Source organism: Mytilus trossulus, chromosome 1, assembly GCF_036588685.1.
Source record: "Mytilus trossulus isolate FHL-02 chromosome 1, PNRI_Mtr1.1.1.hap1, whole genome shotgun sequence".
In the NCBI taxonomy this organism is placed as follows: domain Eukaryota; kingdom Metazoa; phylum Mollusca; class Bivalvia; order Mytilida; family Mytilidae; genus Mytilus; species Mytilus trossulus.
The window spans coordinates 27,345,779-27,371,940 of NC_086373.1; the positions used below are offsets into that span (position 1 = coordinate 27,345,779).

Below are 26,162 nucleotides of genomic sequence, written 5' to 3' on the forward strand. Positions count from 1 at the left end.
AGATAATGACCAAAAACTGAAAAATTTCCTTAAAATTACCAATTAAGTGGCAGCAACCCAACAATGGGTTGTTTGATTCATCTGAAAATTTCAGGGCTGATAGATATTGACCTAATGATCTTTTTTAACCCCATCTCAGATTTGCTCTAAATGCTTTCGTTTTTGAGATATAAGCCAAAAACTGCATTTGACCCCTATGTTCTATTTTAAGTAACGGCGGCCATGTTTTTTAATGGATCAAAAATCGAAGCACACACTTAGTGCAGGATAATCTAAGGAACAATCATGTTAAGTTTCATTTAAATCCATTCAGTAGTTTCAGGAGAAGATGTTTGAAAAATTGTTAACGACGACGACGGACGCCAAGTGATAAGAAAAGCTCACATGGCCTTTTAGGCCAGGTGAGTTAAAAATGGCATACACTTTTTACAAGTTCACATTATAATAAACAAGAGTAAAATATGGAAAAATAGTCCATTGAAAAAATGTTTAAAAGCAAAAGTATCATAAACTTGAATTTAAATTGTCAAATGTGCCAAAATTATCCACTGTAAAGTCTAAATGGTTTTTATAATACTTAGATACAAGAATATATCCACAGTACACTGAGATGCCCCACTCGCACTCTCTTTCTATGTTCTCGGACTGTTTAATTGGGGTCAAAACTCTAATTTGGCATTAAAATTAGAAAAATCATATCATAGGGAACATGTGTACTGAGTTTCAAGTTGATTGGACTTCAACTTCATCAATAAACAGCTGCGTTATGAGCCCGACGTCATGTATGGAAGTTTTATGCAATGCTCATAAATAGTTTCTGAGAAAGTTTTAAGCAATAACCATATATTGTTTTTGAGACACGGCGGACATGTGAAACCCCCAACCCTGTTTTTTTTTCTCCAAAAACTAAATACCGGTATCACTAAAATAAAATTTTGAATCAAAACCAAAAAGTATACAGATCTTTAGATTAATATAACAAAGAAGTGTGTAAAGTTTTAAGCAATAATCATAAATTATTTTTGAGATATGGTGCAACATGTAAAAAAACCTCCCCTGTTTAACAAAATACTCAATAACTCCAAAATAAAGTTTTAAATCATCACCAAAAAGTATACAGATCTTTAAATTAATATAACAAAGACATGTGTAAAGTTTAAGCAATAATCATAAATCGCTTTTGAGATATGGTGCGACATGTAAAAAAACCCTCCCCCTTTTTTACATAATACTCAATATCTCAAAAATAAAATTTTGAATCATCACCAAAAAGTATACAGATATTAAGAATAATATAACTAAGAAGTGCTTAAAGTTTTAAGCCATAATCAAGAATCGTTTTTGAGATACGGTGCGACATGTGAAACAAAACACACCCTGTTTTAGTTACAAAGTGCCGTAACTCAAAAAGTTTTAATCTTATTTTCACCAAAAAGTATAGATCATTTGACCATCATAAGAAACAACTATCTGAGGTTTCATGAAATTTGGATAAATCGTTCTCAAGTTACGGTGTGACATGTTACGCTGGACAGACAGACGGACAGACGGATGGACACAGGACATTTGTATACCATAATACGTCCCGTCAAAATTTTGAAGGACGTATAAAAACTACCTCAACAAATAACATTCACCTGAAGTGAGACAGACAGACGAACGAATGAATGAACTAACAGACGAATGCACGGACGAACACACAAATGGATGCACAAACCAGAAAACACAATTTTGAAATCTATAAATCAGTGAATGGCCTTTAACAATGAGCAAAACACATAAAAAATATTAAGACGGTACTCATGGCTAGGGGTTGGAATTTGCTTAAAGCATGAATACCATTTGAAATATTTAGTTGATGAATCTCATTTAGGAAGTCATATGAACTATATAAAGACTTAATTTAAAGAATGAACTTTTATATAGAAAAAAAATATCAAAGATCCCAGAAAGACAGGTCTGACATATGAGAGCCTTAAATGTCAATTTCTTAGATCAAAGAGGCATAATCTTTTAAACAGTAAATATAAAGGCAATCAAAATTAAATCTTTATTCATGATATGTTAGTCTACACTTTGGTTGTGATCAAATAATTTAAAATTGGAACATTGAAAAGTTAAAAGAATACTAAGCCACAGTGACCTTAATTCTATAAGTCTAGAGATTGACAAAACAAAATGACTGACATGAGTATCTACTCACCCTTCTCTTGCCATGATACAACATGAGTATCTACTTACCCTTCTCTTGCCATGATACAACATGAGTATCTACTCACCCTTCTCTTGCCATGATACAACATGAGTATCTACTCACCCTTCTCTTGCCATGAGTATCTACTCACCCTTCTCTTGCCATGAGTATCTACTCACCCTTCTCTTGCCATGATACATTATAGGATAAGATATTCTCTGCTGGTAATTTCTTTGTCAAATCTCCTTTCAAATCTTCCAACAATGTTTTCACCATTTTGACCTTGTCGTCAGGACCATTACATTCTTAAAGTACAAATGTAAATCTAAATTTAAAGCATTTACATATTGTTAGCTCTGATAACCCCAAGATCTGATAGCTGACAATTACATCATACATAATTTGATCTCCATGTAGACTGCTACAGTAACTTGCAGTTACTTTCATAAGTCCACTATCAAATATATTCAGAGTGTTCTTAAGGTTCTAAAACATGGCTATAATTCTAATCAGAAATATAAGTTACATATGATACCCTGTAGATTTTTACAATTTTTTTGGTATTAATCTGTGAATGAAACTATCAAAACGGAGGAAATGGCCTCAAAATATAGTATTCCATGGCATGGGCAATCTTAAAAATAATTTTGAAAAATAGTGAGGTAAAAGCATTTGACATAAAAACATTTATGGAAAGTGTCAGTTTTTCTATGTTTAATGCATTTTCTTACAATCCTTTTTTTTTATATAGTTATGAAAAATTTCTTGTTTGCTAAAATGATATAATATAAAAAAAAATGTGCATTGTGTATGGCATACACTTATATAATAAACTAAAATGGGCTTTGCACATTGTTAAAGGCCGTAAGGTGACCTATAGTTGATCATTTCTGTGTCATTTTGGTCTCTTATGTGGACAGTTGTCTCATTTGCAATCATACCACATCTTTTTTTTTTATAATCATATTCACTGATGATTAGGGCATAGCTTTTTCCGTAGTTGTATCTAGATGTTTCAATATTACTAATTCTTGAAAACACGATTTAAAAGTATCAAAATTATTTACCAGTGTGCCAATTTTTTTTTTAAAGACTTATACTTTTAATATTAATTGACGAATGCAATATTCATGTATTGTTACAAAAAAAATGTGAACTATAATGTATCAGAAAATCAAAATTGGTGCAATTATATATACAGCACATACACACACATGATATCAATTTGGCTGAAAATTATTCACACATGGCGGAGTTGAAAATGATAGAAAGAAATGGTTCCTTAAAACTTGTTAAACAGAATAATATGTAATCTATGATCAATGATGGGAAGTTTTCTCTGTTACCCAAAACAAACTTGTTAAACTGGTAAACAGTTGGCACAGCAAACATGTGCTCTCATATCAACACATTGACAGTGTGAAATACAAACATTCCAACTCACCTTTAGGTTTTTTTTTTAAACTGGTCTGTAAGTTAAGTTCTAATTGATCACATTTTTATTCCAACATGATTTGATTTATATACAAGCTATTTGTCTTCTAGTATACATTATAATTGAATTTTGATGAGGTTGATACATTTACATTCTTACATTGATACCAGTGGATTAGGGGATTTATCCAATACAGATAGTTAAATTATCAAATTTATAATTTAACTATCGAGAATGGATAAATACATTAATCCACAAGAAACTATGTAAGAATCAGTTTCTATAATGATTAAAACATAAATCTTCCTTTTTTGCCAAACTAAAATACCCTTTGAGTGCCTTCCACTTTGACCAAAATTGTCAATTTCATTAGAACCTGTTAGCATATTTTAATTCATCTAGTAGCTGAGAGAGGTTAAGACCCTTAAAATCATCCAATCATCTTCTGAGATCACTAGCAACCACACATTGATTAAAAAAAAATTATACAATGGTTTTGGAAAGTGATAAATTTCCATAGAATTAGAGAAAATGATTTGTCAACCAAACAGATATGATATTCAATGAGGCTTAAGGCTGAGTGTGAATTTCATATCTCTGGGGTTGATAAATGATTGTATCAACTAAAATCAAGTCAACAATTGCTTAATTATAGTACTTTTTATCCTTCTCCAATTTTATAGTATTTGCTCAAGATGCTTTTGACAAAGCTCCCTGTTTTTTTTATATTAAATATTTCTTCTGCTTTTGCAGTTGCTACTTCATTGTCATATAATATCTAATTTGAAATCTGACAGCAAACATAAAAGCAACTTAAGCAAGCCACTCAAAACACTGTTCAGAATCTTTAAACTAAAAAATTAAATCACAAAAAACTATTAATTACAGAATACAGAATACAAGCAAGCATAGTACTGATACAGTTATACATTGTATCATCTCCACACATTCACAGCAGCAAAATTTATACAAAACCCATTTGAAATCACAAATGCTCACTAGTTATGCATTTTGACGGAATCATGTTACATGTAAATTTGCATTTAAATTGCAGGATATACTACTACAGCAGAGGTTGAACCCTGAACGGTTGGGGCTAGTATGGACACAACATTCAAGCTGGATACAGCTCTGAATTTGGATTGTGATTAAATAGATGACAAGGATCATGACTATTCCACTGCGCATAATTTCACCCATGAATTACCTGTACCATGCACACGAAAAAGTTGTGTCATAAATTCACTATTTTTCAAAAATATTTTAATTGTTTAAAAATGTTAAATTATTGTATTTTAGCCCCTAAATAATTATTATCTTCATTATTTGTATCTGTGAAAGGCTCAAAATGACAATTCACCCAATTTCACCATTTACCCTGTCAAAATTTTGTGTTTTAAGGTAAAATGATTTATTTTCCTTATCAGTGACCTATATTCTTTATTTGCTTATTCTTTGAAGCTATATTTCAGCTTTTTATATTAATAGTGTCACAGACAGTTGTTTTGATATTCAGATAAAAATATGTCAACACCTCTATTTTCCCTATCATTTCATTAAACTAGAGGCTCTAAAGAGCCTGTGTCGCTCACCTTGGTATATGAATTAAACAAAGGAAGCAGACAGTTCATGACAAAATTGTGTTTAGGTGATTGTGATGTGTTTGTACATCTTACTTTACTGAACATTCTTGCTGCTTACAATTATCTCTATCTATAATGAACTTGTCCGTGTTGTTTCAGTGGAAAATGTTAGTAAAAATTTACAAATTTTATGAAAATTGTTAAAAAATTGATTATAAAGGACAATAACTTCTTCGGGGGTCAATTGACCATTTTGGTCATTTTGACTTATTTTTTAGTCTTAAATTGCTGTACATTATTGCTGTTTACAGTTTATCTCTATCTATAATAATATTCAAGATAATAACCCAAAACAGCAAAATTTCCTTAAAATTACCTTAAAAATTGACTATAAAGGGCAATAACTCCTAAAGGGGTCAACTGACCATTTTGGTCCTGTTGACTTATTTGTAAATCTTACTTTGCTGAACATTTTGGCTGTTTACAGTTTAAATCTATCCATAATAATATTCAAGATAATATCCAAAAACAGCAACATTTCCTTAAAATTACCAATTCAGGGGCAGCAACCCAACAACTGGTTGTCCCATTCATCTTTAAATTACAGGGCAGAAAGAACTTGACCAGATAAACGATTTTACCCATTGTCAGATTTGCTCTAAATGCTTTGGTTTTTGAGAAATAACCAAAAACTGCATTTAACCTCCATGTTCTATTTTAAGCCGTGGCGGCCATCTTGGTTGGTTGGCCAGGTAAAAAAACACAAATTTTAAACTAGATACATTAATGATGATTGTGACCAAGTTTGGATTAATTTGGCCCAGTAGTTTCAGAGGAGAAGATTTTTGTAAAAGATCATGGAGATTTACGAAAAAAGGTTAATAATTGACTATAGAGGGCAATAACTCCTAAAGGGGTCAACTGACCATTTTGGTCATGTTGACTTATTTGTAAATCTTACTTTGCTGAACATTATTGCTGTTTTAAGTTTATCTCCATCTATAATAATATTCAAGATAATAACCAAAAACAGTAAAATTTCCTTAAAATTACCAATTTAGGGGCAGCAACCCAACAATGGGTTGTCTGATTCATTTAAAAATTTCAGGGCAGATAGATCTTGACCAGATAAACAATTTAACCCATTGTCAGATTTGCTCTAAATGCTTTGGTTTTTGAGTTATAAGCCAAAAACTGCATATTACCCCTATGTTCTATTTTTAGCCATGGCGGCCATCTTGGTTGGTTGGCCGGGTAACAAAACACAAATTTTAAACTAGATACATCAATGATGATTGTGACCAAGTTTGGTTTAATTTGGCCCAGTAGTTTCAGAGGAGAAGATTTTTGTAAAACATCATGGAGATTTACGAAAAAAAGGTTAAAAATTGACTATAAAGGGCAATAACTCCTAAAGGGGTCAACTGACCATTTTGGTCATGTTGACTTATTTGTAAATCTTACTTTGCTGAACATTATTGCTGTTTACAGTTTATCTCCATCTATAATAATATTCAAGATAATAACCAAAAACAGTAAAATTCCCTTAAAATTACCAATTTAGGGGCAGCAACCCAACAACTGGTTGTCCCATTCATCTTTAAATTACAGGGCAGATAGATCTTGACCAGATAAACTATTTTACCCATTGTCAGATTTTTTTTTAAATGCTTTGGTTTTTGAGTTATAAGCCAAAAACTGCATTTTACCCCTATGTTCTATTTTTAGCCATGGCGGCCATCTTGGTTGGTTGGCCGGGTAACAAAACACAAATTTTAAACTAGATACATCAATGATGATTGTGGCCAAGTTTGGTTTAATTTGGCCCAGTAGTTTCAGATTTTTGTAAAAGTTAACGACAGACGACGGACGACAAAAAGGGTCCCTTTTACATATTTAAAGTAAAATTTTGAGCTTTAAAAATGGTCTGGGACCCCCGTTTTTCCCCCCACCAATTTGATTCATTCTCTGTAAAGATTGAAATAATACGACACTTTTGACAGAAACTTCAGGCCCTGTAGCCACCTTAGTAGCAGAATTCTAATGCTTTTTAGCAGTTGCATGCTTCTATACATTTTTTAATCATAGTTATCTTTACGTCATAATCCTTGTGACGTATGGGAAGAATTATCTGTTGTCTTATTCTGACTTTAATACAAACCAAGTGATGAAGATAAACAATGCTTCTATTTCCAAAGGTTGTGAAGAAACTGCTTTGGAACACAATAAAATCAGAAGATGTAGTATAATTGTAATGAGACAACTCTCCATTAAGAGACCATACAATGTAAAAGTTTATAGTAATAAATCCTTTAATAAAGAAATAACCACTCTGCATATCATATTTGATCTTGCAAAAACCAAGAGCATGCTTATTTTGTCACACTATCAAGTATATATGTGCATATACTAATGTATTCATCTTGCGTCCGTCCTCTAACTAAAGCTGACCTTGGAAAAATGATTTTAAATCCTCCCCCCCCCCACACCAAAAAAAAATTAAATGGACAAGATCTATGGTCATGATGGTCATGCCAGTTGGGAGTTCAGAATATATTAGGTTAAAAATGAGGATCTAATCAGTTTTCATATGACTGCAAACAATTTTTGGGATCATATAATGGTATTATGTCGTCATTGTTGTCGTCTGAAGACACATTGGTTTCCGGACATTAACTTTAGTTTTAATGAATGGACTTCTATGAAATTTAGTAAGAAGGTTCAATACCCCCAAAAGAAAGGTTGGGATAAATTTGGGGATGATAGTCCATGGAACACTACACATTATCTTGAGGTGCTGCACACATGTGCCAAATATCAAAAGATTTTGTCACAGGGCAAACAAATCATGCTCCCTACACAAAAGTGTAAACAAAAATCATCTTTTTACTTTGAAGTCAAAGGTCAAAGTACAGCCAACAATTGTATTGTAGGTATCTGTGGCATTTACTTATGATCTACATGCCAATTCAATGAAAATGTTCTTGCATTTTCCAACTAAGTACTTTCATGGTGAAAATTTGTACAAAAAAGGACAAGAAATGTATAGTGTACATTTTATGGTTGCTATGGCAACCAAATGAACAAGGTGGTGATGAGACTGCAACTTTTTTTCTTTAATTTTTTTCATCAAAAACTATCACTTAAACATGGTAAATACAGTAAAGATGCAAGAGTTTATGGTATTTTGCAACTTAATCGATGTAATACCATTTTGGTTTGCCAAAGCATAAGTTTATCAATTTTACAATTTTTTCTATTTTTGCATTTTTTTTTATCTTATTTTTTTTTTTTTAATAAAAAAGATACCAAAAGTTTTATTTCCATTATGTTTTACACCAACATAGAACTAGACTTCCATATAGGTAATTTAGTCATAAGTGGTGTTTTCCTCTAATTATAAATAATTGAAAATGGTTGGAAACTGTTTTTTTTTTTAATTTTCCTTATTTTAGCATTTTTTACCTTATTTTTTGAAAAAAAATCAAAGAGATACCAAAAATTTTATTTTTATTATTTTTAACACCAACATAGTACTAGACTTCCATATAGGTCGTTTAGTCATATCTGCTGTTTTTCTCCGATGACGGATAATTGAAAACAGTTAGAAACTGGCTTTTCTCAATATTTTCAATTTTCCTTATTTTAGCCTTTTTTTACCTTATTTTTAGAAAAAAATCCAAAAGATACCCAAAATGTTATTTTCATTATTTTTTACACCAACATAATACTAGACTTCCATACAGGTAGTTTAGTCATAAGTGTTGTTTTTCTCCGATGATGGATTATTGAAAACGGTTAGAAACTGGCTTTTTCCCTATACATTTCAATGAAAATTAGCAGTTTGAGCCCTTATATTGAATTTCATTAAAAAAAATGTCAAATTCACAAATTTAAAAAAAAATATATATTTTCCCAGTCAGTATGTTATATTGAAAGGGTAAAATATATGTTTGACCAAATCATTTTTTTTTAGTTGAACAGTCCTGCCTGGTGCTATCTGACATTACCTCTTAACAACTGTTAATTTGGCAATTTACAGACAATGCTCATAAGGCATTTTAACAGCAGAATGCTAGGACTCATGCAGAATTATTAACTAGCAATAACTTATATATTATCCCAATGTCCTTTTATATAACACAAGAATTGAAGAATTGCACTTACATCACTGAAATCTGAAACCCCTAAAATCATAACCTAAATTATTATTATTAGATGCACGAGTATGTCTTGTATGTGGAAGTATAGAATACTGTGGATTCATTATTATTCGTTGGATACCAATAATCGTGGATTTTGTGGATGCAACTGAACCACAAATTTAAATGTTCAACAAATGACAAATTTTATATAGGCTCGTATGCAAACTTTGGCAAAACCATGAAATCAAGTTTTCTTCAATCCACGAAAATTGGTATCAACTAAAATACTATTGGGATTCATTTACTGTAAATTCATATAAATGTCTGCATATAGCAGTTAAATGGAAATCAGAATGAAACAAACAAATTCTACTTATTCTTAAATAATACATAATGGCAAAGACAGTGTTTTGTTTGTGAAGACGCAAACATATAAAGATAGACTCAAACCATAATGACCAAATATAGAATTGATCTAACAACAATCTAGTCATTCTAAACTTTCATTACATATCACTGGAAATGTACTTTTCATGAGCAATGATAGTCATTTTTAGTGAAACAGTAAAGGTTGCTACATCTTTATCTGCATTCATTTTTCATACTCATTTCATATAAAGATGAACAATGAAATAAATAAATACAATCTTTCAAAAAAATGTGTATACCTATAAATCTGGACAGTTGGTAAGAGGGCTTCTGTTCTTCTATATCTGTAATGTTACGTTTTAGCCATACACATTTCTTTCCAAGATCTTGGCTGGATAACCCACTCATGACCTCAGTATGAGTAACTAAAAGAAATAAAAAGGATTTTCAAACTTATGTTGTGTAATTTCATTGTTTATATACGTTATACCTACCACAATGTTAAATCAAAGATCTGTGAGCACTATGGGATATTGAAAAATAGAATGAAAGTAATATGCATGTTATCAACTTATTATCATAGTTTATTACACATGTACATGTATATCTAAACTATATGTATGAGTACCATATTGTAGTGTATTTACTGGGATTATCCATCTAGTAGCCAAATGTTTATTAACCAAGGTTCATGTGTATTTGTACTTTGATTTATGAACAAACCTGCTTTATGAGTAAATACATGTACAGTTGCCTCTCTTTAATATCTCAAATATAAAAAAAGAAGATGTGGTATAATTGCCAATGAGACAACTCTCCACAAGAGACTAAATGACACATAAAAAACACATCAATTCATGTTATCTCAAAGTTCCCAGTTAGTTCCTCTCTGATAAATCTGCATTACTGTGATAACTCATAATACATCAAACAATTTGGACATTACTAGTTAGGTAAATAGGTCACATGAACCCTGCAAGACAGATATGTAACACTTGCAATTATTCCTTCATCAAAAATATAACTATTGACGGTGGCAATTCTTCAATACTCCTTCGATTGAAGGTCCTCATGATAATTTATTAATGGGTGATAAAATCTGAAAATGCAATAATTCTACTAAGAGTGGTGGAAGAACCTTTTTCAATATGTTTGGATATGAGGAGGGTAAAGGGGGGGGGGCAGCCACCTTCACCCACCCTTTGTGGGAAAAATATAAATTATGGAACATGACTGGAGCAGGCCCCCTCTTAGGCAGTCAGTGGGCCTCCATTTAAGAAAATTTCTGGATCTGCCACTTTATCAGGCCCTTGTTGTTGCAAGAATTTTGGATTGCAGGGCACTTGGGACTTCTTATATTGTAACTCAGGAATTAATGATTAAATTTTCTGGATCTGCAAAAGAATATTTTCACCCGAATATTGGATGGCACTTCCTCCTACTTTTTCTCTATCAAGTGAAGAAGAGTGTACCTGATACTTTGAGTGTATATGCCTCCTCTTGTGGTAAAGCCTTCTCTGCTGCTGTTACTAAGCCATCTAACATAGTGTCACTTTCTTCCCACCATTTTTCTCTGGCTGCTTTTTGTTTCTCTTTGTCATCTTGTTCAAGGAATTCTGGGAGGTTAGTGCTTATTGGCTGAAGGATATATTTTGGCGGGTCATAGTTCTCGTCTTTCACATACCACCTGGAATAACAAAATTTTACATTATCATTATGGGAAAAAGAAACAAAATGATGTGCTTATTATTGCAAAAGTAACAAGTGAAACTGCGAGCTACTGCTCACTGATGATACCCCCGCCGCAAGTGGATAATATTAATAGTGTTAAAATATGCAAGTGTTCAGTGAACAGGAAGTTGTTGAGTGATGAATCTGAAAACGCATCACATGGTATAGCTGACTTATAAAAATCCTGAAACCAAATTTCAGAAATCCTTGTAATGTAGTTCCTGAGAAAAATGTGATGAAAATTTTCAACTTGGCTATCGTGTGTAAAATCATACAAGTGTTCGGTAAACAGGAAGTTGTCAAGTGATCAATCTGTAAACGCATCACACGGTATAGCTGACTTAGATAAACCCTAAAACCAAATTTCAGAAATCCTTGTATTGTAGTTCCTGAGAAAAATGCGACGAAAAATATTCATGGAACGGTACGACTGACTGACGGACTGATGGAAGGACAGACAGAGGTTAAACAGTATACCCCCCTTTTTTAAAGCGGGGGTATAATGAAACTTTACCTCAGAATCACTTTCACTTGGTCAATGTATTTAAACTTTTGTCAGTTATTTTGTCACATTGAATAAATACAATAGCTATTTTTCTCTGTGTTGCTTATTCATATGGACCTTTTACTTTCTTCGGAGAGAAATACATCACTCATTGATCAATTCATCTGAAGAAAATTGTATTCAAAGAAAAGGAAAATACAATTTCAACAATTTTATGACTTATTTTTTAATTAAAAAAAACTTACTTTGAAAAAAGCTGTTGTTGATCACTGATATCTATGTATGCGATTATTTTCTCATATTTTTCAGCAAGAATCTGTCTTGGAAGGGAACGGTATCCATATTTATGAGACAACAAAGTCTGAAAAAAAGTGAAATTTGTAACAAATATCCCTGCAATGGGATTATACGTGATGCCTATAACATTAGCATTTGTAATAAATATCCTTGCAATGGGATTATACGTGATGCCTATAACATTAGCATTCAACTGTAAATTCTAATGCAACAACATTTGTAACTTTCATTTTGATTGGATAACCTCACTTATTTACATGGCATCAATTGACAATTGATGCTATGGGACATACGTGCAAGCGCGTACCGCATATGACAGATTTTAAAAACATGGTTAATGTTGTTTTCTGTCAATTTCATTAGAATGGAGATAACAATATTGTATGTTAAGCTCCGACGGCATCAATTGAAGATTTGACGGTTGCAAATACCTGTTTACCGTCTCCATTAACGCGTCGCCAGTAAACTTAATTTGCGACCATCAAATCCACAATTGATGCCGTCGGAGCTTTAAATACAATACAGTTATCTCCTAAGTCACCTGACTAAAAACATAACTTCAAGTGAAGTATAAAGTCCATGTATACATGGTATATGATCAAGTTTGACTTATTCTTATTGATCTATAAACACTTTATTTTTTCTCCTTTAAATGTTGTGTTTATATTTCCTTCTAAAATAAGAATATTTACAGTATGTAAATCTAGACTAGTGGAAATTACCCTAAAATCTTCTTAAAATCTACAAAAAAAATAAGTTAATAAGTACTGTATCATAATAAACAGTGTAATGTAAGATAGAATCTAAATATATTCTATAATCAATCTCTTGTCAAAAAGAGATGAATTCTATAAATTAAACATACCAGGAAATTTGGTCCAGCTGAGTATTTCTGGCAGTTAGCCAGTTCATAAAGACATATTTCTGTAGTCATGTGATCATTGGTCGCCTCATCTCGTATTCCCCATCTCATGTCAACGATTTGAAACTCAAAACCTCTCTGCTGACAATATTCTTTAAGGCGAGGAAATGTTGTTTCCATCATTCTATTTCTCTCATGCATAGTGTCTGAAACAATAATGGTCCATTTTCTTCTGGTTTCTAACCATTGTACAATTGATTTTCATTCTTAGACTTTCAACATGCCTTTGGACTGTCTTTTAAATACTACAACCATGTTGAAAGCCTAATTCATAAACAAAACATAATTACTAAAGTTTAAAGTTTGCCAAAATAAGGGGGAGGGTCAAATACTAGCCAGTTTAACCTGTCAACTGTCAATGGCCCTGTGTCATGTCAGGAATTTCATTGATATTTGTTTATGACAGATCATATATTCTTGTGTCTACTGTCCTTTTAAGAATTTTATGAAAGGGTTTTTTGATTAATTGATTTCCTTATGTCCAGTGGCAAAAATTGCAAATCTTTTCAGAACCAGAACAAATAAAAAAATATTACAATAAGTAGGTTATTTCCTCAGAGTTGATTCAAGCGTTTTATGATGTAGACATAATCTTTCAATCTGTTCAATTGAAGTCTGGAACTGGCATGTCAGTTTACTGCTAGTAGTCTATAGTTATTTATGTATTATTGTCATTTTGTTTATTTTCTTTGGTTACATCTTCTGACATCAGACTAGGACTTCTCTGGAACTGAATTTTAATGTGCGTATTGTCATGATTGTTATGCTTTTACTTTTTCTACATTGGATAGAGGTATATGGGGAGGGTTGAGATCTCAAAAACATGTTTAGCCCTGCCACATTTTTGCGCCTGTCCTAAGTCAGGAGCCTCTGGCGTTTGTTAGTCTTGTATTATTTTTAATCTTAGTTTCTTGAGTACAATTTGGAGTTTAGTACACAAATGTAGTATGGCGTTCATTATCACTGAACTAGTATATGTTAATGGGGCCAGCTGAAGGACTCCGCCGGGTGCAAAGATTTCTCGCTACATTGAAGACCTGTTGATGACCTTCTGCTGTTGTCTGTTCTATGGTCAGGTTGTTGTCTCTTTGACACATTCCACATTTCCAATCTCAATTTTATTTGATGTGCAGAGAGCATGGTACTTGCCATACAACATTTTGTACAAGGGGGATTTATGGATTTGATTTCTTATCGTACACATGTATACCATTGGTACAGTTCACAGAACATGAATTAGCTAAAAAAAACATTTTCAGTGATTCACTGGGAAGCAAAGTGACTGATGATAATTGGAAATGATAACACTGGTTTATATATAAAATTTCCTCATAGAGGAAATAATAAAAATATATGTCAAAAGAATGTCATTTGCTTACCTGTAAAAGTACTACTGGTAAATATCCTGATTATTCTAGCAGGTGATGTGAATTCCTTGTTTAAATACCCCTGGTAAACAGCATCTTTCTTCACTGAATTCTCAAGAGTGGTCATCGATTGTTCAATCATTTTCAGCAAGTCGTCTGCTTGTTTTTTTAATTTATCAAGATCCTCCATATTTCTTTTTTTTAAATCATCCCTGACCTTAGTAGATGCTGGATCAGATTTTTTGTCAGAAACATCAGGTGGTTTGGGTAATGGAGGTGCTGTTGGTTTAACAGCGACTTTAGTTTCTTGCTGGTGACTGGTAGAAGTACCTTCAGACGGTACTTCATGTTCACTGTACATGTAAATAAAACAAGTGTGCAATTACTAAGTTTATTACCTGCTTAACAAGTCAATTAACTTAAATGATACCACTGTAAAATGTTTGTGAAAATATATCACACAGCAAGGCATGCTGACAGGGAAGATGACAGCAAATTTGGGATGTTCTGAATTATTACGAAAGAATTTATTTTAAAGGATTCCAATGAACGCTGTTTCTTGCTTCTGTAGACACTAAAATTATTATCAATTAATTCTAAAATATTTTTTTATTCAAACTTTTTTCTTCAGGTGCTATTTCTTGATCCTGAAAATTTGCTTATGCCCTTGTTTATGTTTAATTCAATTTATTTAAGCAGTTGTTCGAAGATCAGTTAACAAGTACATGTTTTAAAACAGATATACATGATACTTGATTAAAATGTGTTATACTTTTGTAGATATTTATCTAGTTAATTTTGGTTTATTCAAATGAAGCATACCTGTCAACTCACCCGTTTTTTGCGGGTGACACCCGTTATTTTCACCTCTCACCCGGGAGTTTTTCTTTACCCGGCGGGTCCCGGGAATTTTTAATATTACCCGTTTCACCCGGATTTCTGACCGGAATTGTTTCCGGTATTTAGAAGTAATACGACCTTCGGTTTTATCGGTCTTTTTCAATGTAACCAAAAGTCAAAATGTAGGACTTGTTTGCCTGAGCTACGTAACGATATTTTCAACAAGCTACAAGATGAGTTCAGTGACTATCAGTTGACCCCTTTAGATGAACTTCCACTTTGCACTTCCCCTGAAACTGACATTGGTACATTTTGGGGAGAAATGTCCAAGTTGCATGACATTTTTCTTAACAAGCCAAGATTTTTTGTTTTGTCAAAACTTGCTAAAACATTACTGGTTTTGCCAAACAGCAATGCAGACAGTGAGAGGGCTTTTTCTTAAGTAAAGAAAATAGCTACAGAGTTTAGGGCTGATCTTAATAAGGATACACTGTGTGCTCTTCTTTCTTGTAAAATGAATACACATTTGCATTGCTATGAACTGAAACCAAGTGCAGTTCTTTTAAAGAATGCCAAGTCTGCTACTATGGAATATAACAATAGTCTGAAATAAACTTGTATACATGTTCTAACTGTTTTATATACATATTGACTATATAAATTATATGTAAACATATTTTTGTTCTTCAATTGAGCCCGCAAAATGTCGTACGCGTTATGACCTGAGATATTTTTTCTCAATGCAGGTCATGACCTGACTTTTCATTTTCAGAGGTTGACAGGTATGATGAAGCATAATTAATAGCTAAATAAACTTTTGTGGATTATAAGTAATAGAATACATCTCCATAATTGTATATATTGTAATTGTCAACTGTTATTCATTTTTTTTTAGAAATTAAGATATTTTGGTTTGATTAAGTTTTGTAAGTCTTTAAACTGTGTAAAATACTGTAAGGCAATCCAAACAGCCATCAAGACACAACTGTAATACTAGCTATTTTGTTGCAAAAATTACATGGTTCTAATTAACTGACAAATCTTTAACACAGGATAGAAATGTAGAACATTAGTTCTGTGACATTAACAAGACCACAGAGATAAATAGTATTTTAAGAACACCTTGTAGACAATATAGCTTAATGATTTTTTGGTGATATTTTTCTATTAATTATTTTTTTATTGAATTATTCTCCATTTTGGATATCAGTGACTGAGATTGAGTTCACATTTTCCTCTGTACAGGACTTAGGAGCACCATATGAGTTAACGTTGTCATCTGTACAGGACTTAGGAGCACCAAATGAGTTCACGTTGTCATAGAACTGTACAGGACTTAGGACACCATATGAGTTCACGTTGTCATCTGTACAGGACTTAGGAGCACCATATGAGTTCATGTTGTCATCTGTACAGGACACCATATGAGTTCACGTTGTCATCTGTACAGGACTTAGGACACCATATGAGTTCACATTGTCATCTGTACAGGACTTAGGAGCACCATATGAGTTCACATTGTCATCTGTACAGGACTTAGGAGCACCATATGAGTTCACGTTGTCATCTGTACAGGACTTAGGAGCACCTTATGAGTTCACATTGTCATCTGTACAGGACTTAGGAGCACCATATGAGTTCTTGTTGTCATCTGTACAGGACTTAGGAGCACCATATGAGTTCACTTTGTCATCTGTACAGGACTTAGGAGCACCATATTTATGTCTTTGTCAGTTGGACATTTGTATTTGAAATTCATTTTGAAATATTCCTCAAAAACTGCTGTAAAGTTATTTCAAACAACCTTAACATACTTAAGCTTAATAATTTGGTCCCAAAACTAATAACTTGTGCTGAAACAATTTCTTCAAACTGACAATAAAAGGATAGAAATGGAGACATCAATTGGATGAAGTTGAAGACATGTGACATGACATATGAGAGACTGACCTAAACATGAAAACATATAACCAGTAAAAGAAACATACTTTTCACTAGCAATATTTTTATAACTATATATCTCCCTTACATAAATTATTTATTTTTTAAATTATCTCCCTTAGACAAATTCATATTCACCATTTTTTAAAACTTAAAGATTATTTATTAACTTTATCACTCAGATTTCAGATGTTGCATTTGGGAATTAGTAGTTAGAATTCTTTGTGACAGGTTTTACTCAGCAAACATGCCAAGATTAGATTTTAGTGTAAAAATATCAGTGAGATTAATAATATAAGGATTAAGATTATTTTCTGTGATTGTTATCATCCAAGTTTTGGTGTTTTACAACAGAAAGATTGAAGTCAATTGATTATTAAGCTGATTGAGCACCTTTTTGTTAAAGTTGTCATTTCCTTTCTAGATTAAGTAAATCTTTTTCTTGATGCAGTATTTTCTCGCTGTGTTAAAGACCCATTGGTGGCCTTTGACTGTTTTATGCTTTTTGTTAGGGTTGTTGTCTCTTTGACACATTCCCCATTTCCATTCTCAATTTTAAGTAAAATTTTGTTTTTTTAACTGTTATTTTTTTTAATTCATGTCTTTCAACCAAATTTAGATTTTATAATGACAATGTTCGTTATTTGTGCCTGGGATTGAAAACAGAAAAAGTCCAACCTTTTTTTGTGAAGGACTAAATTCTTCCAGAATTTTAAGAAAATAGACCTTTCATCCATAATTCTTTCAACTTATCATACAGAATTTATGAATACGTATGATTCTCAAAGATCAGACCAGGTAATTTGTTCTAGAAAAACACAAAACTATGCATATATGATTGATTGATTATCAATTGGTGTTCAAAGACACTTTCAATAAAATTGAGAATTGAATAGGGCATGTGTCAAAGAGACAACCACTCAACCATTGAGACAACAGCCGAAAGCCACCAATGGGTCCTAAATGCAGGGAGAAACTCCTGCACCCAAATGAGTCCTTCAGCTGGCCTCTAAACAAATATGTATACAAGTTCAGTGATAATGGAGGTCATACTAAACTCCAAATTATACACAAGAAACTAAAATTAAATATCAAACAAGACTTACAAAGGCCAGCTGATGCTCCTGACTTGGGACAGGGACAAAAATGCTCTTCCCTCCCCTATATATCTAGCCAACATAGAAAATACAAACACACAACAATACGCAATGTAAAACTCAGTTTAAGAGAAGTCCGAGTCAAATATTTAGCTATTTTGTGGCAGTTGATTTATCTTGGTGGAGGCTGTAGTACCAGATAGAACCACTGACCTTTGGTAGGAAAAGTAACAATCCTAGTCAATTGAGATTGAAGTTCAGCTCTCCTACCACATGTGGAAATGGAACTCACAACCTCAGTTATAGACTAGTGGTACAGGAGTACTACTACTTCAATCACTTGGCCACGGAGGCCCCTAACAAATCAATTAATTATAAGGATCAATAAATCATCTTCTTTATTAGGTTCAATTAATTAATATTGACAATAAGTGAGATTATACAATTTATAGGACTGTTTTGGACAAATGTTGGTAGAAAAAGGCCTCATAAAATTATATTGTTTCTGATGAATATGAAACAGTATCCGAACCAAATTCATGATTTTTTTCTGCAGAAATTTTGGCAATTTTCATTTACTCTAATAACAATGAATAAGTTTTACAACAATATCTCATCATAAACAGGGAAAAACTGTTCTTACTATTTCTTAAAAATGTTCAAGCAACTCTTTTACTGATTTAGGTACAATTTTAAGGTTTAGAAACATCAATTTCAAATTAATTACAATTCTAGTGTGTTCATATACAAGTAGCCGCAGATCCAGAAATTCAAATAAGTAGGGGTTCAATGACTGCTTAAGAGAGGGCCTGCTCATGTCATGCTTCAGTGATTCCCTATTTATAATCAAACAAATTTTTTTCGCGAAAAGGGGGTTGTCCAGCCCACTGATCCCCCTAATTTCGGCTTCTGACAAGTACAACTTTGAGAATTAAAAGCTATATTAATGTTGCAGGGCTGTCAAGTCTCACATATTCATGCTTTTTTCCAACATTTTCCTTTGATCTAAAATTTTTTCTCTTTGATCTTTTCAATTTGGGCCAAATCTCATGCATTTGCTTCATGAAAAGTTGACAGAACTGTTAATTACATGTACATAAAATTGAGAATGGAAATGGTGAATGTGTCAAAGAGACAACAACCCGACCAAAATAAAAAAACACAACAGCAGAAGGTCACCAACAGGTCTTCAATGTAGCGAGAAATTCCCGCACCCGGAGGCGTCCTTCAGCTGGCCCCTAAACAAATATATACTAGTTCAGTGATAATGAACGCCATACTAATTTCCAAATTGTACACAAGAAACTAAAATTTAAATAATACAAGACTAACAAAGGCCAGAGGCTCCTGACTTGGGACAGGCGCAAAAAAGCGGCGGGGTTAAACATGTTTGTGAGATCTCAACCCTCCCCCTATACCTCTAACCAGTGTAGAAAAGTAAAAGCATAACAATACGCACATTAAAATTCAGTTCAAGAAAAGTCCGAGTCTGATGTCAGAAGATGTAACCAAAGAAAATAAACAAAATGACAATAATACATAAATAACAACAGACTACTAGCAGTTAACTGACATGCCAGCTGACATGTGTTGTCTACATTAATTGAAAAAAATACTTCTTACAGTTTCTGTATTTAAAGCAATAATATATTCATTTTGTACACTATTCATCAAATACAATACATGTATGTCATGTATTGGAATGCAAGACTTAGAGATACTCAGATACTTAAAAGTCTTTGTAACAGTAAATCATGCATCACACCCAAATAAATGTGTGTTAAAAGTATAGTTTTCCTAGCATAAAATTTAACTTATCAAAGGCACAAGAATAGTGCTAAGACACTCTTAAACCGAGACTTTTTTATTTATCATCCTTAGACCTCCCCATTAGCAGAAAAAAGAGACTAGTTTTGTACATAAATTGTAGGTGACCCTTTTCATCCCATGAAACAAGTACATGTGATTAGTGATTATATACATGTAGTATTACTTACATTTGAAACTGAGACTACTATTAGTGGGTATCACTGGAGTCTTAAGTTAGGCGTGACACAGGATTGCCAATTTTTTATTAGCCTGACACGTTAAAGTCAAATTATTGTGCTTTGAAAACGGGAAATGAAGTCTAGCGGGACATGGGATATTACAAACAAATGAGAATTGCTTGTACATAGTGTAAGTGTGATCTAGGACCTGACAACCCCAATAAGACCCCCCCCCCCCCCCCCCCCCCCCCCCCCTATATCACAGTTATAATAGTCTCTGTACCAGTGTTATAGCAGTCTCAAGATAGCTAGTGAAATAAATTTTTAAAAAGTTACCTTTCCCTTGCATCACTAGTTGTTTTCTTCTCATTTGATGGACCATGTTTGGTGCCATAACACCCCAATTCTATGAGATATTTTCTATACATCACTATGTCTTTATTGCTTAACTAAAGATTTATTATAGTAAGATTCAAAAATAAATTTATATTAAAGAGGTTGTGCTTGCTTTCGATATCTGTCAAGTTTCGTTTTTTTTTATTTTTCCAATTTCTAAATTATTCTGAATTCATGCACTCAGAGTTAGTCACTGGAAATTATTTTTTTAAATTCGCGTAAGTTTTCAGATTTAAACATTCTGTTAGAAAGTATATTAAGAGACGTTTCATTTATCGAATCAGCGTATGCTAACAGGTGCTTGTAATCTCAAACAAGCAGCCCACTATTTGTTTACACAACCGTAACGACAGTATAAACAGTAGCACTAGTCCAAATATTGATAGTCTGTGTGACCACATGCGCTTTAATTTTAAATTTGGTTTGTCTAAGGCCTGTTTCTCTTTTCTTCTTCGTATGTTTTGCATGAATAAAAGTTGTATATCTACAGCCTCCGGGATGTAGACTCCCGCCATTTGTGCATATATAGAGTTAGTCTAAATACCGATGACGGCCATAATATCAGCATATAATAGCCCCATGTATTTATATTTATGGTATATTTATTTTAATAACACCTACGATATATTTCTTTGCGTTAAAAGATTATAGTATATTTAACAAGATAACTTAAATATAGTTATAATAAATTCTAAAAAAAAATATAGAAGATATTCTAAATATATGACTATCTTAACTATCTCAAGTACATAGATTTGAGTCCTATGACAAATAAAAAAAGGTCATTTTACAGGACAGGTTGTGATTATCACATGGCCTCAGAACACAGCTATTCTTCCCCTCGGCTACTATGCATTTTTTTTTATTAAGTCAAGTTGAATTAAAAAAATTGCACAGCTGCGAACATGAAATATAATTCAACTGCTTTAATATAGACCAATATTATTCTAATAAAATATGTTTTTTCCAGAACAACCCATCAGTGCTTTTTCTTTTGAGAGCCCTATTAACATGCAAATGGTAGAATTTGAAACTTGAATAAATGGCGAAGGCTAATGTCTACCCTACTTTTCTTTTGGCCAAATCACTACTTTCACTTTCAACAATATTTTTTCCCCGCATGTTTTACTTCAATATATATTTGTAACTGAAAGGACCACTTAAATAGTAAACATTCCAAAGATAACAGTAGACAGATTACCTAGGAAGAAATACCCCATATAATAATACGAACAAAGGGAATTAATTGTGGTCTTGTGCCATATATTAATATATGTCACGCCTAGCTGGGACTATAAAAGTCAAAATCGTAAAAATATCCCAAGAAGACGGCATGATCATCTGGACTTATGGTCCCACTGGTCCAGTTTAGTTAAATGACAACCAAGAACTTCTTTTTATAAATATGTTGTTTATATCATAAGAGACTCTGTTATCATGCAGTTATCAAATTAAATGTCATTTTCAATATAATGAAATTTTACTATTAAAGTGATGAGACTGTCATACAAGTGAGAAGTTTAACTAGCTATAAACCCATGTTTAATCCACCATTTTCCACTTAAGAAAATGCGTGTACCAAGTCAGGAATCATGTGACCTGTGTTTTTCATTCGTTTGATGTGTTTGAGCTTTTGATTTTGCCATTTGATCAATGAGGACTTTCCGGTTTTGAATTATCCTCGGAGTTCGATATTTTTGCTACTTCACTTTTTCGTCTGATTCAAAAGGTTTTAATAAAAAACATATTTTCTTTATTAGATATCTAAAACGGATTTTGTTAAAAGAAAAGATTATCTCTTGTAAACTGTGACTGGCTCAGCAAAATCAAGTGGACGATTGGTTACAGTGTTTCACATGTGACAGTGAAAGTGGGCGGTAAGATAGTGGGAGTTCAAATACCGTTTCCGTGGAATTGTTTGTTCGACTCAGATTTTAAATGAGTAGGATTGACAGATTTTCTTCCGAAGATTGCTGGTACTTTCGGAGTTTCCTGAGATTCTCTAGCTTCCTTCAGGATGATTTGTCCGTAATGGTATAACGTTAGGTGTCACGTTGTGCTGAAAATGACGCAAACCATCATCCAACAGCCAACCAATCATATTAACTTTAGAACTTTGTGAAGATACGATCCTAATTGAATTGGAGCCAGTGTGAATATTAAAATAAGTAAATATACACACACCTTTTTGTGGGAAAAATCATTATGTTGATTATATAGGGAATTACTGAAGCGTTACTGACCGATATCGTAACATTTTAGTTTTGCTTTCTGCGTTTTTTCTTGGACCATATATGAAAGGGAACCTGTTTGACCCGATAATTATACCCGGTGTAAACGGTTTGGGTTTTTCGTGACATTTATCTGTTCGTACATTGGTATATTTCCTTTTTAAATTATTGTTGCCTTTTCAAGTAAAATTTATAAGATTTTATATGACACTGATTTGAAGATGCCAAATGATTTTAGGAGGTATTCTGTAATTTTATTTCCACAATATCAAATATATTTAGGTATTATTTTTGTGTCCATAATTGGAAGATTTTTCTTTTCTTACCAGGTTAGTCAGTCAAATATTTATATTGTGGAAGGTGTATTATATGTACATCTTTATTTCATGATAATGTATGTGGGGTGTACATAATATGGGATATGAACAAAAATATAGAATAAAGGGGAGAAATACAGAATAGAGCAAATAGGCAAAGCAAATAAAGAATGGAGAATTAAGAGGTGCATGCCCCCAACTACAAAGAAGAGGGCATTACAGACAAAATGAAGAAAAAATAGAAGAAAAAAAGAAGAGAAAATGGTTAAAAAAGAAAAAAATGAACGACCCATCCCCAGCCCCTCATGGCAGTTGCTATTTTAGGTTTCCAGCATGTTATCTGTATATTGCAGGGGATTCGTACAAGACGATGTGTGATGTCTCATTCTGATATTGCATGCAGGATTATCCAAAACCTATCTTATTTATCATTGTGTCCTAATATATTAGTATCTATAAAATTTAAATTAATATATGCATGTCATCATACTTATCGTATTGCTTTGTAATGACAGTGCATGATGCGCACCCTAATACTAAGTATGAGGGTCTGGATGGGGGTCTGTATTCTGTAAACATTTAATTTTCACCCCTTTTTTCTCTAATCTCCAAAAAAATAACCCCTTTTGTTCACAAATCTTCATTTTTTTGGCCCGTTATTCTCTAATCTTCATTTTTAAGGGCATTATTCTTTAATCATTTAACCCCATCCAAACCCTCAAGTATAGGCTAATTTCAGTGTTCAAAATTTCTAAGTGTTCTAGTCATGTAGTTTTGATTTGGCGTTCGAATAATAAATCGAGTTGATTAGTATAAATGTTCGAGTTGAAATTTAAGCCTTCCTTCTTCAGGGCAAGGTACAACACAAGCCAAAAACAGAGTAAGATTTTTTTATATAGATATAGGAAGATGTGGTGTGAGTGCCAATGAGACAACTTTCCATCCATATAACAATTTAAAAAGTAAACCATTATAGATATAGGAAGATGTGGTGTGAGTGCCAATGAGACAACTCTCCATCCAAATAACAATTTAAAAATTAAACCATTATAGGTTAAAGTACGGCCTTCAACACGGAGCCTTGGCTCACACCGAACAACAAGCTATAAAGGGCCCCAAAATTACTAGTGTAAAACCATTCAAACGGGAAAACCAACGGTCTAATCTATATAAACAAAACGGGAAACGAGAAACACGTATATATTACATAAACAAACGACAACTACTGTACATCAGATTCCTGACTTAGGACAGGTGCAAACATTTGCAGTGGGATTAAACGTTTAAATGGACCCAAACCTTCTCCCTTTTTCTGAAACAATAGCATAACATCACAACATAGAAAAACACACGATAAAATATCAATTGGCAGACTTAACTCAATCAAAAAACGTATGATTACACAATGAACGAATATATTTGATCTGCGATATCTGAATACAAATGCACAGTTAATTAAATATTAGAGACAAACATTCATGACCAAAAAGCTAACAAACAAATTCAAACAAAGCCATGGCAGGACATCACTGAGAAATATTTAACCCTTCGAAAATATTGATTAATATTCACTTTAGAAAAAAAACGGTTTTAAAAAAATAATTATAATCTTGAAGTTTATACAAATGTATGAAGAATAAGTGAAAAATTGAAGATATTACAAATAATCAAAGCTGGTGTACAGGCAAGATCCATATAAATAAAAAATAACAAAAAAAGCATTATAAACAGTATCAACAGGGCGAATTAACAAGAAAATACGATTTGAGAGTACTCGCAGTTACTGACAGCTAGTTAAAAGCCAAAACCAATTAATAATAAAAAAATCATGCATCAGAGACTAAAATCAACTAAAACACATCCCAGGGATTTAGTATTTTAACGTCATTAATAGTCAAAGAAGACATGACTTTTGCAATGCCAAAAATAAATGTATCGACAGGTAGTAGAATAGTGAAGAGCGACTTCTATAGATATAAAAATTAACGTGTCTGTGTCTCTATACATCTCGCCTTACAAGATAATAAAATTTAGTTATGTTTTAATTTGCTATTGACAAAATCAATATTAGTGCCAATGTGAACTATATTCAGAGATCTAATTACAATATTGGTACGATAACCCTCACTTATAAGTTTGTTTAAAGGTTCGATGAGTTTACAAGGATCACATAGTGATTTCCTCGCTTTAAGTACAATATTACCATAAAATTTAGGATGTGAAATACCATCTTTAATAAGCTTTCTACAGGTATAGCCAAATTTTCTAATCAAATTAATCTTTGTATCTATGAAAGAATTTAGTAAAAGTTTTAAGTAATTTATGGTATCGAAATCCCTGACACAACAATTTACCAGTGATGCATTGATTACGTTCGTTAAAATCTATGACATCAGAACACACACGGGCAAACCGAACGAGTTGCGATATATAAACACCGTATGATAGAGCCAAATTAGGCACATCGCCGTCTAAAAAAGGAAAATTAACAATAGGAAATGAAAAATCGTCTCTTTTGTCGTAAATTTTAGTGTGAAGTTTCCCGTTTGAAATTGAAATGTCTAACTCTAGAAAAGGACAACTGCTGCTGTTTATGTTAGATTTAGTTAAAGTAAGTTCTTTTGGGTATATTTCTGAAGTATATTTAGAGAACTCTGGATTATTCAACGAAAAATATCATCCAGATAACGGTAGGTATTTTTGAATGTATCAACCAAATATAACAATGATGGGTCTTTACTGAGTTTGGTCATAAACTGAGATTCATAGCAATATAGAAATAAATCTGCTATCAAAGGGGCACA

At 32.6% G+C, this 26,162-nt stretch overlaps 1 protein-coding gene across 1 annotated transcript in view; it reads right to left on the reverse strand.

Annotated features, from left to right (window-relative positions):
- LOC134720751 (NACHT domain- and WD repeat-containing protein 1-like) overlaps positions 1-20,923 on the reverse strand; it is a 56,238-nt gene extending 35,315 nt beyond the window's left edge. Inside the window, exons 1-7 of the mRNA XM_063583239.1 lie at positions 20,751-20,923; positions 14,561-14,901; positions 13,125-13,327; positions 12,208-12,323; positions 11,199-11,413; positions 10,026-10,151; positions 2,374-2,499 (exon numbers count right to left, since the gene is read on the reverse strand). Coding sequence (XP_063439309.1) covers positions 2,374-2,499; positions 10,026-10,151; positions 11,199-11,413; positions 12,208-12,323; positions 13,125-13,327; positions 14,561-14,901; positions 20,751-20,842 — 1,219 coding nt within the window. The 5' untranslated portion in view covers positions 20,843-20,923. The remainder of the gene's footprint in view (positions 1-2,373; positions 2,500-10,025; positions 10,152-11,198; positions 11,414-12,207; positions 12,324-13,124; positions 13,328-14,560; positions 14,902-20,750) is intronic.
- Positions 20,924-26,162: the final 5,239 nt, after the last annotated feature.